The sequence below is a fragment of the Aquarana catesbeiana genome, linkage group LG04, assembly GCF_042186555.1.
Source record: "Aquarana catesbeiana isolate 2022-GZ linkage group LG04, ASM4218655v1, whole genome shotgun sequence".
NCBI classification, from domain to species: domain Eukaryota; kingdom Metazoa; phylum Chordata; class Amphibia; order Anura; family Ranidae; genus Aquarana; species Aquarana catesbeiana.
Genome location: NC_133327.1, coordinates 441,172,950 through 441,187,042, shown reverse-complemented (window position 1 = coordinate 441,187,042; position 14,093 = coordinate 441,172,950). Strand labels below are relative to the sequence as shown.

At 41.9% G+C, this 14,093-nt stretch overlaps 1 protein-coding gene across 2 annotated transcripts in view; it reads left to right on the top strand.

Annotated features, from left to right (window-relative positions):
- The first annotated feature begins 1,419 nt into the window (after nt 1–1,419).
- The window catches only part of LATS1 (large tumor suppressor kinase 1), a 45,945-nt gene continuing 33,271 nt past the window's right edge, over nt 1,420–14,093 (top strand). The window contains exons 1-3 of one of the 2 annotated variants that reach the window (XM_073627451.1): nt 1,420–1,565; nt 7,936–8,421; nt 10,327–10,468. In XM_073627451.1, coding sequence (XP_073483552.1) covers nt 8,086–8,421; nt 10,327–10,468 — 478 coding nt within the window. In that variant the 5' untranslated portion in view covers nt 1,420–1,565; nt 7,936–8,085. The remainder of the gene's footprint in view (nt 1,566–7,935; nt 8,422–10,326; nt 10,469–14,093) is intronic. The other variant, XM_073627452.1, reaches the window with a different exon arrangement.

Genomic DNA, 14,093 nt, shown 5'->3' with positions numbered 1-14,093 from the left:
TTTGCACAAAAGTTATAGGGTCTACAAACTATGGGATATTTTTATTTATTGTACTAGTGAAGGCAGTGATCAGTGACTTATAGCGGGGTTACGACATTGCGGCAGACAAATCGGACACAAAGCGTTCTGTCAGGGGAGGACAGATAGATGGTCTGTTCCTAGTGATTAGGGCGGGTGATCTTTCTCCCCCAGTCACTACATTTCCCCCACAGTTAAGCATTCCCTAGGGAGGGGTTTCTAACGCCTTGATCACCCCCTAGTGTTAACCCCTTCCCTGCTAGTGACATTTATACAGTAATCAGTGGCTATTTTTTACCTCTGATTACTTTAATAATGTCACTGGTCCCAAAAAAGTGTCTAATCTGCCTGCCACAGTCCCACTAAAAATCGCTGATCACCGCCATTACTAGTAAAAAAAAAAAATAATAAAAATGCCATAAATCTATCCCCTATTATGTAGATGCTATAACTTTTGTACAAATCAATATATGCTTATTGCGATTTTTTTTTTTTACCAAAAATATGTAGCAGAATACATATCGGCCTAAACTGCTGAAGAAATTTTGTTTTTTTACATAATTTTTGGGGATATTTATTATAGTAAAAAAATATTTATTTTCAAAATTCTCACTTTTTTTTTTTTGTTTGTTTTATAGCGCAAAAAATAAAAACCGCAGAGGTAATCAAATGCCACCAAAAGAAAGCTCTATTTGTGGGGAAAAAAGGACGTTAGTTTTATTTGGGTACAGCATCGCATGCCCGCACAATTGTCAGTTAAAGTGACGCAGTGCCGTATCTCAAAAAATGGCCTGTTGTGAAGGGGGTAAAACCTTCCAGTCCTTAAAGCGGTAATAAACCCGCTGTCTTTTTTTTTCCCCCTACACCTGTAAGGGAAGAGGCATAATGAGCTAGTATGCACCGCATACTAGCTCATTATGAGATACTTACCTTAGAACGAGGCGCCAGCATCTCACCCTGTCCACGCCGAGGGAGCTGACATTTGCCCTCGGCGTATCTTCCGGGTATCGCGGCTCCGGCGCTGTGAGTGGCCGGAGCTGCGATGTCGTCACTCCCACGCATGCGCGTGGGAGACTTCTGTCCAGCAAAGTCCCAGCGGGCTTTCAGCTGAGAATCCCCTGTGCGCATGCGCCGCTGCAGTCAGCGGCTCATTGCGAGGGAAATATCTCTTAAACCGTACAAGTTTAGGAGATTTTTTTTTACCTACAGGTAAGCCTTATTATAGGCTTACCTGTAGGTAAAAGTTTAAAAAAAAAAAAAGTATACAACCGCTTTAAGTGGTTAACATCAGGTACGGTATTGGCTAATTCTGATAGGTACCGGCAGTCGTGGGGGCGGCGCTGTGCTTCACAAAGCCGACATGGATTATCTCCACATATCGCTGGTCTCCTATGTCACTTCCCTCTGTACGTGAGGTGACGCTAGTGGAACAAACGTAATGACGTTTGATGGGCGTATCTCGGTTGCCCGGTGGATGACAGTGGGATGAACCGGAGCGAGGAAGGGGAACGACATAGCAACATCCGGGATCCTGGCAGGAATTAGCGGTCAGTGAGAATGCTATGTGGGGAGGGGGCAGTCTGTGAACTCGTACTCAGCACGGATTGGGGCAAACCATTGTTATAGAGAGGGGGGTTGGGCACCGGGGTGAGCGCTGCACATAGGTGCTTGTGTATATGTGGTTTACCGTAAAGCGGCCAGGGGGCGGAGTATCCGTTCCTCCAACACACACACACACTCTCTCCCCGTCCTGTCATCCCCTTGTACGGAGTAGTGGAGGGGCTCTTCCTCACAGGCCGCCGGGCTCATTAGGATGGCTGTGACACTTTCTCGGCATACAGCGCGCACGTTCAAGACAAAGAGGCCGAAGCGGCCTGAAGACAGCGTTACGTGGACGTGATGACGACACGGGCCTGGAGAGGTTCTGTTCTGTTTGTTTCTTGCAGAGAGAAGCTCTCCCGGCACTGATGTGCTAGTGCCTGTCAGTACTGATCACCTTAGTCTGTGCTTATCTGTCAGTACTGATCACATTAGTCTGTGCCTGTCTGTCAGTACTGATCACATTAGTCTGTGCTTATCTGTCAGTACTGATCACATTAGTCTGTGCCTATCTGTCAATACTGATCACATTAGTCTGTGCTTATCTGTCAGTACTGATCACATTAGTCTGTGCTTATCTGTCAGTACTGATCACATTAGTCTGTGCTTATCTGTCAGTACTGATCACCTTAGTCTGTGCTTATCTGTCAGTACTGATCACATTAGTCTGTGCCTATCTGTCAGTACTGATCACATTAGTCTGTGCTTATCTGTCAGTACTGATCACATTAGTCTGTGCTTATCTGTCAGCGCTGATCACCTGAGTCTGTGCCTATCTGTCAGCACTGATCACATTAGTCTGTGCCTATCTGTCAGCACTGATCACCTTAGTCTGTGCCTATCTGTCGGTGCCGATCACTTTAGTCTCTGGCTGCCTGTCGGTGCCGATCACTTTAGTCTCTGGCTGCCTGTCGGTGCCGATCACTTTAGTCTCTGGCTGCCTGGCAGTGCTGCTGAGTGACGATCACTGTAGTCTCTGGCTGCCTGATGATTTGACTGGGACCAGTGTGTTCATGTTTTAGCTGACTTACACCTGGCAGCCAAGTACAGGAATATGGAACAACTGTTATCATATAGAAGCACAACTGTCACTTTCTGTCCTCTTGATCAGTTTACTTAGTATCACATTGCTACCAAGTCAGGTTTCGTTTTCAAACTTCTGCAGTGTGAGGTCATTGCAGTAACTGCTCATATTTTACTGCCCCGCAAATAAAGCTAATTAGTGACATTTACTAAAACTGGTAATACACTATACAATCGGATTGTACAGTCTCATTTAGATTTACCAAATCTATATAATATGAGGACAAACCTAAATGTAACCATCTCCCGCCTGGCCATATTACAGTACGAACTGATACGGTGAATATCATGACGTTTTCACCTTTACGTGGCTCATACATGCCCTAGGGGCCATGCAGCTGCGCTGTCTGTGACCCACTGGGGGAGAATTTCTAAAACTGGAGCACACAGAAACTAGTGCAAGCTGTGTATGGTGGCCTGTCAGCTTCCAATGTCAGTTTGTTTAGTTAAGCTTTGACAACAAAATCTGGGAGCTAATTGGTTTGTATACAGAACTGCGCCAGTTTTAGTAAATTAACCCCACTGTGTCCACAAGACACAGCCGAACAGAGATCCTTGTATTGGGCCACTGTGCGTGGCCCTGGTACCAAGTGATCACTGTCACCAATCACAGCAATCACGTCAGTTGTAAACAATGGCTTTCCTTCATAGCCATTGTGTACTATTTTGATGCACTCTGTGATTGATCAAAGTGGTTGCATGGTACAGGACCAATCACAGCAGATCTGGCCAATCACAGCTATCACAATTCGTACACAATGGCACATGAATAGATGCTATTCAGTTTCACAGTGTAAAAAGAATTGCTCCTACACTGACCATCATATCGTACAAAAAAAAAAATCCTGATCACCTTCCCAGAGCAGTATAGTGTCACTAGTATGGTGACATTGTACTGCTCTAGTGAGAGTATGTTTAAAAAAAAATACACATTTTATTTAATTTTTCAAAAAAAATTGTGACAGAAACGTACAACTTCAAAAAACTTGCCACGTCTCTTACTAAATACCTTGGACTGTCTATTTTCCAAAAAGGGATAATTTGGAGGGTATTTGTACTGTCTTGGCATTTTAGGACCTTAACCACTTCAGCTTTGGAAGATTTACTCCATTCATGGCCAGGCCTTTTTTTGCGATACGGCACTACGTTACTTTAACTGACAACTCTGTACCCAAATAAAATTTGTCCTTTTTTCCCCCAAATAGAGATTTCTTTTGGTGGTATTTGATCACCTCTGCGGTTTTTATTTTTTGTGCTATAAACAAAAAAAGACACAATTTAAAAAAAAAATAAAAAAAAAAAATTTTTTTTGGTTTCTGCTATATAACCTACCCAATAAAAAAATTTAATAAAAATCAAATTTCTTCATCAATTTAGTATGTGTTCTACTTTTTTTGTAAAAAAAAAAAAAAAAATCCCAATAAGGGTATATTGATTGATTTTGCACAAAAAGTTTTAGCGTCTACAAACTATGGGATATTTTTACTTTTTTTTTTTTTTTTTTTTTTTCTAGCAATGGCAGCAATCAGCAACTTATAGTGGGACTGCAATATTGTGGCAGACAAATCGGACACCTAACTGACACTTTTTGTGGCCCAGTGACACTAATACAGTGATCAGTGCTAAAAAATATGCACTGTCACTGTACTAATGACACTAGCAGGGAAGGGGTTCACATCAGGGGCGATCAAAATCAAAGGGTTAAATGTATGCCAAAGTTGTGCTTGCTAACTGTGGGGGAGGTGTTTTGACTAGAAGAAGGTAAAGATCAGTACATTCCCCTCACAGAACAGCGGTCTGCCTTGTTCACATAACCAGACTGCCATTCTGCCTGTTTCCTGAACGATCGGCAGGTCCCGACGTACATCGAGTCCGCCAGACCCGCTGATTGGCTCCTGCTGTGTCCAATCACAGCGGGAGTGGGTCGCCGACGGTGCACGCCCCCAGACCTGGAAGTGTCAAATCACGTACTGGATACGTGATCTGGCACAGAGCGGACGCCCTGCTGCAGTTTATGTGCGTGGGGCGGTCTGCAAGATGTTAAAGAGGAGTTCCCATTAAAAAAAAAAATTAAAAGTCAGCAGCTACAAATACTGCAGCTGCTGACTTTTAATTGGACACTTACCTGTCCCAGGGTCCAGCGATGCGGGGGGTCGAAGCCCCGCCCGTCTCCCCCTCCATTCAGCGGCGCCGACATTGCAACTGTGGGCGCCGGGCTGTGGCTTCACAGCCGGGCACCCACTGCGCATGCGCGAGCGGTGCCGTGATTGGCCGCTCAGTCATTTGGGACCTGTAATAGGTCCCAGATGATTGACAAGAGGGAGGGAGCAGAGCTGAGCCCTTCCTGTGCCGAGGGGAAGTGATGTCACCAGCCCAGGCACTGAAAGAGGCAGACTACGTGGGACCCCCTAGCAACAGGCATTTAGAGGTGAATTAAAAAAAAAATTCCAAATTTTTTTTTTTTTTATTTTATGCACATTCATGTATTTTTTATTTTTTTTGGGTGGAACACCACTTGAAGAAATGACGACATCAGGATTGATCAATTTTCAACAGTTTCATAGTTTGTAGACTAACTTTTACACAGACTAAATAATAAATACAGATTTGGGTTATTTTTAGCAGAGAAAGTTACCAGATTATTTATTTTTACAGAAACTAAGAAAAACCTGTTTTTTTTTTCAAAATGTTAGGTGTTTTTTTTTTTATCTATATAGCAAAAAAGTAAAAATAAATAGTGGAGATTAAATTCCACCAAAAGAAAGGTCTGAAAAAATGCTAAAAATGTAATTTGGGTACAGTGTTGCATGACTGAGTAATTGGTATTCAAGCGTGACAGAGCTTAAATCTGAAAATTGGCCTGGGCAGGAAGTGGGTGAAAGTGTCTGGTAATCAAATGGTAAATGGCATCAAATCAGACAGACCCTTGCACCACATAGCTTTTTTTTCTTATTAAACTGCTCTACATAGTTGATGGAAGATCTAAAGGAGATTGTATAGTGTATGATCAACCTAAGGGTCATCATACACATTACAGTCTGACAATACAATTTGTGCGCGCACACTATCGGCTTTTGCTTTACTAAAACCTTTGAAACTTTAGAGGCAACTGGGCAGGCCCTTGCACTATATAGCTGTTGGTGGATCTAAAGGAGAATGTGCAATTGGATTGTAATGTGTGTGTGTGTGTGTTGAGTTTAAGACTGGAGCAGCAGTGCATGGCAACTAATCAGCCTCTAAGCTTTTAAAATAAACGATAAAGGCTAAGGCTGGCCATACATGGTTGCATTTTCTTTTCAAAATCAGAAATTTTGTGCATTTTGTGATCCGATAGTACCACGATTGATTTCGAAATTCGACCAACCAAGCCTTTAGTTTCACCTCCTGTTGCTATAGAAAATAATTTTCGTGGCTGGGAATCATCTTTTCCTTCTGGGAATTTTCTTTTCTTGCACATGCGCATTTCTTTTTTGATTACATTTCTCGCACGATTCTCCCATCATTGATTAGAAAATCGTTTGTTTTTCAAAACATTTTCAACATGCCCGATTTACTTAAATTTGATGACCGCACGAAAATCGGCTGTTGCTGCAGCCCACTAATGGTGGGAAATTTGAACGAAAATTCTTAGATAAGATTTTCGAAAGAAAATTCTTTCGAAATTTGACCCACGTTAGTCTACTCTCTGGAAGGTCTCAGGACCTTCCTAACCCACTTGTATTGAGTTGTATTGATATAACTGTACTGTCCCTCTTTATATTGTAAAGTGCTGCACAAATTGTTGGTGGTTTGTAAATCCTGTGTAATAATAATAATAATAATAAAGTCCACCTTTAAAAAAAAAAAAAAAAAAAAAAAAATCGTCTATTTTCTGCAGGGGAAAAAAAATGCGTTTTTTTTTTTTTTTTTTTTTTTATTTCCCCAGAAGCCTGCAAAATACTGCGTCCACGATCAGTGGATAAAGGGTGCAAAGCCGGGGCTCCTGCAAGCTCTTTCTCCATCTCCTTGCCTGTACAAGAGGTACAGACTTTCAGTTTGAGCCTGGGTTCACACTGATGTGGCGTGGGACACAGCATGTAATTTGCACAGGAATTGCAGCACATTCCTGTGCGAATTACATTCAGTGTCTCTGGGATGCGATTTGAGCCATGGATTTGTATGGTGGAAAGATGGCGTTTAGCCTTTAACTGAACAGGCTGGAGAAGATGGGAGCCAATTGTTGAGGATTCACTCCAGATTCTGTCTGCTCCAATTTTAGTAAATTCCCCGTATTGCCTGCTGAGACAGATATTTTATTTTTATTTTTTTAATTTTTTTTTTTTTTCGTTATTCTTAGTTAATATCTAAATGTTCATACATTTCCTGCTTTGAAAGATGAACTCCAAGATAGAGATGTATGTATGTGTGTGTGTGTGTGTGTATATATTATATAAAAAAAAAAAATGCGTGAATGATGGTAGTTACATTTACTAGCGTGCTTATATTTGCTCTCACCTGCATTTTACTTGCTCTCATTTCTGCCCTCCTTTGCCCACAGATTTCTGGAACGTCACAGGTCCCAGAAGGCTGTGGGACCATTCAGAAGACACAGCGCAGCTCACTCATGCGCAGTGGGAAGCTGGCTGTGAAGCCTCAAGGAATCCCAGCCAACTTCCCTTAGTAAACATGCCGGCCTTGGGGACCCGAAGACTGGTGAAGAACCAGCCCAGGTGAGGACGGCGCGGGATCCATGGACAGGTAAGTATCTTTTTATTAAAAGTCTGCAGCTTCAGTATTTGTAGCTGCTGAATTATAACTTTTTGAGGAGAGACTTAATCCCCTCTCTATGGACTACTGGTTCACAGATCTTATGCAAGGGATGTGTATACATATTGGCTGTGGGATGGGGAATTCCTCAGCTGCCTATAATTGGCTATCCACAGTGACAACTTCCTGGTGGGATAGCTCATGAAGGTTTGAACTCCTGTCTGAACATGCCAGAGCTCATTTTTGCTCCTCACCCCCATCCAGCACTGCAGTTACCTTTACTTATGTTTGCTGTGATTTTTGCCCAACTTGCATTTAGATGTTGACTAACCACAGTGGATGCTGTATAGTAGACCTGATAATCTTGATTGGTATTTTGGCACTATTTTTCTTCTGATTTGTTGAGTATAGCTGATTCTTTGTAGTTAATACGATTTGTATTTCTTATGTAGTCGGCTGATGCTATGGTTAATATATTTACCAATACAGGTCAAGATTTTGTGTATATGTTGGACATAGCTACACACAACTGTACTCAGAAGATAACTTCTCTGCAACCAGCTCTAAGTTTACACTACATAGTCTAGTTGTAATTTTAGCTTTATCTCTGAAAGACGTCACCAACATACATGTGTTTTCATGAAGAGGGTGGAGAAGCCAGAGGGATACAGGCAAATGAGGCCCAAGACATTCCCAGCAAGCACATATACTGGCAATAGCAGACAGATGCTGCTGGAAATTCGTGAAAGCCTCCGTCATCTTCCTAAACCATCAGATGCTGCTAAGGTTGAACAGCCACTTGCCAAAACTGAAGATCCGAGGCAAGGAAGGAACCCACCCAAGTTTGTCACATATCATAAAGCCCTGGCTGAGATTCGCAACTCCCTACAGCCTTTTAAAAATTCCTCAGGAAATGAAGTCAATAGAAAAATGCTTCATGATCTGCAGACTGCTGGATTTGATGAGGTAGAGCTGGTAATTATTGAATTATTAATGTGTAATTTATCTAAGATGCCAAAGGCCTCATTCAAAGCTATCTATTAAATGTTGTTTTTGCCTAAAGCAGACCGTTACATTTTTCATTCTCCCACACTGTGCTGGGGGGAGCTGCTATTTTACGCTTTTTTACCTTTAAAGTGGTTGTAAGTAAACCCTTGCATATACCCAGTTAAGTGACTAGCTTCGGGTGATACACACAGATGAAAAAGCCTTCCACATCAGTTGTACCTGTTTATCTGCAGCAATTCAAAGTCCAGAATGTATAAAGCTTGTCTGAGATATCAGAAAAAAAGGGGGCAGAGAGCTGACATTACACACTGCAGAGCTCAGTTTGGAGAGCTCTGCCAGGTGATTGGAGGGAAGAGACACAACCCCTTGTACACAGGAACAGAGCTGAGGCTGCCAATCGGCTGGAGCACTCTCCCCTGTCACCTTTTTTTTTCTCTTGGTGTCAGGAAAGATTATCAGAAGTGATAAATGTTGATAGCAGAGGTATGAAGCAGCAGGCAGAAATTACATTTTGTGCTCTTAAATGAGACAAGAGGAATATGCTTATTTCATATTTGATGTTTACAACCACTTTAATGCGTAAAACGCATTAAAGTAAGAAAACCTTTTGCTTTTTAAAACCACTTTAGGGTTTGGGCCTTTTGTCATCCTCAGACTGGCTGGTCTTAACCCCTTCCCAATATCCACCTCTCGGCCTTTAAGGTTTCTAAAAGCCGGGAGGGGTGCATTCAGATGATGTGACCGCTGTGATTGGCTGTCAAAGCAGTCACATGATTGGAAAGCTTCCGATCGCAAGTATGCTTTGGGAACTTACTGATACCCGCTGGCTACTGTGCTGGGATCGTGCAAGGAATGCACTCTCAGCAATGTAAGTTGCTTACACAGGGCCACGTGTACGCGTCCACTCGGTGTTAAGGCCCACCTGCCGAGAGGCTGCATATATGTGTATTGTAGGCGCCAAGGGGTTAACCTAGTGGACCTTGTGTCCATTTTTCCCTTAGGGATCGTTTTTAGGGCTGGTAACCCACCCAGTGTTTAATTTTATTGACCCTTCTTGGTTTTGATCTGTTCTAGTTATATTTCTTGACCTGTTGATGGTTTTCTTTAGCTCACAGCTTCTGTTGTTGAATCAGTACTTCAAGGTAGTCCCTTTCTTTTGGCAAAATTCTTATCCAGGTCTGAGCATTAGATTTATCCTCTCACCTCCCGTGGGTCATTAGCCATTCCCCTGCCCTGTAGGTTCGGATGTAGTCAGTGGATCTTCGGGTTGTTGCAGACAGTACCTGGTTCTGTCTTGGATCTCTGTGTCTCTTGCCTGTTGCTCCCTGCTGGACTGCTTTTGATATCCCATTTGTTTCTGAATTCATGAATTGTGCTCCAGTCCTCAGTGAAGAAAATTTAAAATTTTAGCACTTCTCATGAAATTTTTCTCTTGAAGTCCATTGAGGGACAAAGGTACTGCTTGCTTGGTCATTAAGATGAGGTGGGTTATACAGGGGCTGGCTGGGTTTAAATTGCCATAGAAGTAAAACATTTCAAATTCAATTATTTTGTTAGAGAAGGGGAGGGTCAGTTGTGTGATTTTATTAATTTTTTTTCCCAGCTGTGTCCTATTGTGGAGATTCCCCTTCACTTCCTATCCCATAGCCAAAACTGGGTCTTCTTAAGGGGGACCCAGTCAACAATTAAAATCTGACAGCTTTTCTAATCACTCTCCACTCTATAACTAAAAATGTATTCTTTCACTTTCTTGACCCTGTATATTTATATTAGAAAAAAGTTTGGGTATTTGTAAATCAATGGAGTTTAAAGTTAAACTCATCCTTTGTAAATCAGCTTCTATAATTTTTTTTTTTTTTTTTTTTTAAATAGGATATGGTGGTCCGAGCCTTACAGCAAACAAACAGTCATAGCATTGAAGCTGCAATTGAGTTTATGAGTTATCAAGAACCCTATCGAGAGCCACAAGTTGCTGCTGCAGCAAGACCCCTGCATTCTGGCATGAAACCTCCAGGTGGATGACGAACGTTAATTTCTTGTGTGTCTGTATGCTCTGGACGAAGCATCAGCAATACAGTAGTTCTTTTGCTTTTCATGCATTAATATTGTGTGTACTTACACCTACTTTTCTTGGCATGTGCAACAATGCTAAGAGCTCAGTACTTTAGGCATTGTTTCTTATGGTCGGAACTCATGTGCAGAGTTTTGTACCTGGGAGTGCCAGAGGTGATAGCCATTGTGCTGACTAGTGGTGCTGATTGAAGGGCTGTCAGTCTGATTCTGGCACTAGAGTGACCTAGATCAGTTCAGGCTTTTCAGATTTTGCTGGCTACATGTGTGTTTTTTTTCTCCCAATGTGAACATTGTAAAAAATGCCTTCCACAAGAAGGCATGATTATGCCACCATAGGTCAAGAGGGGAGTGTAAATGTGTTCTGTAGTCATAGGATTATTCATTGCATAGGCAAAATATAATTTTGCTTTTTAAATATGGAATCCTTGTCTCCTGTGTATATTAAAGGTAATACTATGGGATTTCAATGCCACCAGCTGCTGTAATATAGATTTAAAGTACAGTATTTTTCCCCACAGATTCTTTAAGGATAAGTTCACCTTTTTTGAATAAATAAATGCCCATATTCTTGCAGGGAAAAGCATGTGATTTTTTTTTTTTCATAGGAGCCTGCAGAGCATTGCACGCATGATTAGTGCATTGCATGTGCAATGTCAAGCTCCTTCACACATTGCCTGCAGCTCTAATGCCCATAACTTTGTATGGGTTTTCTGTTACAGAGCTGTAGGAAGTGTGAATGGACTACGAGCGTGCTGATCGGCACAAACGCAGTCCATTTAGGACTACAAGCCACAAACTTCCTTCCTTCAGGATGATAAGCTCATGTGACCGTCCTGGAGGATTCCTGGAAAAGGAGTTTTCTGGTAATAACTATGTTATGAATGTTTTTCTCATTCACAGATTCTTTGGAATGAATGGGCTGTGGGGGCAGAACCCTGAACAGCTGCGCTGTTTTCAAAATGACAGAAGGTGCTGGGACAGGATCCCGGTGAGGATGCAACCGGCAGCATGCGCTTCCTGGGACACAGTGAGAGAAACTGATGTTCCTCCCACTGCGTGATGTCAGAAACCTGAAGCAATGAGAATTTTGTCACTTCCGATTTCCATCTCATGTAACCGGCTTGTGAGAGCATCTGATCAAACCGATCTCGGTTTAATCAGATGCTTTAGTCCAGAAAGAGGACCTGTCATGACCCATGTTCATCCCTTGTGATAGCAATAAAGTTGATCCAAAAAAAAAAAAAAAAAAGGGGACGTTGTAAAAAAAAAAAAACTAAGCAAAATAAATAATATTTTGTTAAAGCGCCCCATCCCCACATGCACATAGGTCCTGCACGCATATATAAATAGCAATAGCACCACACCCGTGAGATATTGCCGAAATGTCAGAACAAGAGCACTAATTCTAACACTAGGCCTCTTGTGTAACTCTAAGCTGGTAACATTTACAGGCTTTTTAAGCATTGCCTGATATTTTTAGGTACTGTAGTTTGGCTCCGTTCCACGGGCGTAAGCAATTTAAAGAGTGACGTGTATCTATTTAGCGTAACATCAGCTTTTATATTTTACCAAACCATTGGGTATTGTGTAGTGTTTTTGTGCATTTAAAATTCAGTGTATTTTTTCCCAAAAAATTTTCCTTTGAAAAACATTATAGAGAATATAACGGTGGGTGTTTATGTCACACAATATTTGCGCAGCAGTTTCTCAAACGCAATTTTTTTTGGGGAAAAAACACTATTTACATATGCTTGCACAACTTACTTATGTGTTCGCCTTTGTGCGCAAGCACGGGGGGACATGGGCACTTTAAATATTTTTTGTTTTTGTTTATTTTATTTAAAAAAGAAATTTGCACTGTGTATTTTTTTTTTTTATCTCTTTTGTTGCTATCAGAAGGGATGAACGGCATCCCTTCTGATAGCATGGGCCATGACAGGACCTGTTTATGGAGAGTATATGACACAAAAAATGGTCCAGTAGAAATCCACTGGGACCACAGCACTCCACAAAGCAGCCCTTGAATGGTTAGGCGAAAACAAAATGGTAAAGCCAAATGGTTAATTTGTGACCTCAGCATGGTAGTATAGCATTTAATAATCTCAAAAAGGAAGTGTGATACCACAAATCAATATATAGTTAAAGTGTTTGTTAACCCAAAAAAAAAAAAAAAATGATCCTGTTCCCCTAAAGCATGTTTTTCAGCGCAGTGCCTGTGCTGTGTCATTTGGCCCCCTGTAAAGCTTAAAAAACCTGGCTGATCCTGCCAGTTTCTACCTTCACCTCTCTGCGCTGACTCCCATGTATCAGGGCTGCAGAGCCCTGACACCGAAGTCATCAGTATGTGCCTCCGTCATCCGAAGCCTGCTCTGTGTCTTCTGTGTGCTCTCCCCCCTCCCCTGTCTGCCTGATGGCTCCCTGATCCTCTCCTGCTCAAAAAAAAAAAAAAAACTTCTTTTTTTTTTTCTACAGTTCCCTCTGATATAGATCAGTAAGCTCCCCAGTGAATGTCTTTTTTTTCAAAATGTGCTGTATAATAGCTTACATCAGAGCGTCATTCAGCGCTGATGTGACTGCCCACCGGTCTCCTCCCCTCCTCTCTTCTTCTCAACTGACGTCAGCGGGGGTTTCCCAGCACCTCCACCTGCAGCTATCGCATCGGGACAGGAGAACAGTGGGCAGTCAGCTGAGCGCCGAACGGTGCTCTGAAGTAAGCTATTACAGTGGGAACGGAAAGTATTCAGACCCCCTTTAATTTTTCACTCTTTGTTATATTGCAGCCATTTGCTAAAATCATTTAAAGAAGTGGATGTAAACCCGAAATTTTTTTTTTTATCATGCTGTAGAGTATAAGATTTCCTATTATTTGAGCCCAGTCTTGCCACACAGAGTTAATCCATCTCTGAGCAATCCTCTTTTATTGTTCAGTGAGAAAAATCTTGACAAACTGAGAAAAACTTTGTCAAATCCTCCCCCTTGCTGTGAGTGACAGGTGATTTACATATCTCGTGCACTAGCCTAAGACACAGGCATTATTTTTTAATTCCCTCCCACTCCTTTCTTCAGCAGCTCTGCAAGGATTGGCTGTTCCACATCTCAGCATGATTTGGCATGCTGAAGTCATGTGATTACTTTCCTGTCTTTTCACTGGATGTTAGAGATCATAGCAGAAGTTCAGCAGAAGTTCAGTGTTAGAAATACACAGGAGAAAATGCATATTGACAAGGAGTGTAGAGGTGGGCGGGGAGTCTACTGACATCACGACTCCACCCACGAGCTCCAGACAACAGACCCACCCACAGAATATGCAGTTTTTCGGGTCTAATAACGGACAGAGGGGAGACATTTGACAGGTAAAGATACATGCAGGAGGCATGTATATCCTTATAGATAACCCCTATGGCAGTAGTTTAGAAAGGATGACATTGGGTTTACATCCACTTTAAGTTCATTTTTTTTTTTCCTCATTAATGTACACACAGCACCCCATATTGACAGAAAAAAACTGAATTGTTGACATTTTTGCAGATTTATTAAAAAAGAAAAACTGAAATATCACATGGTCC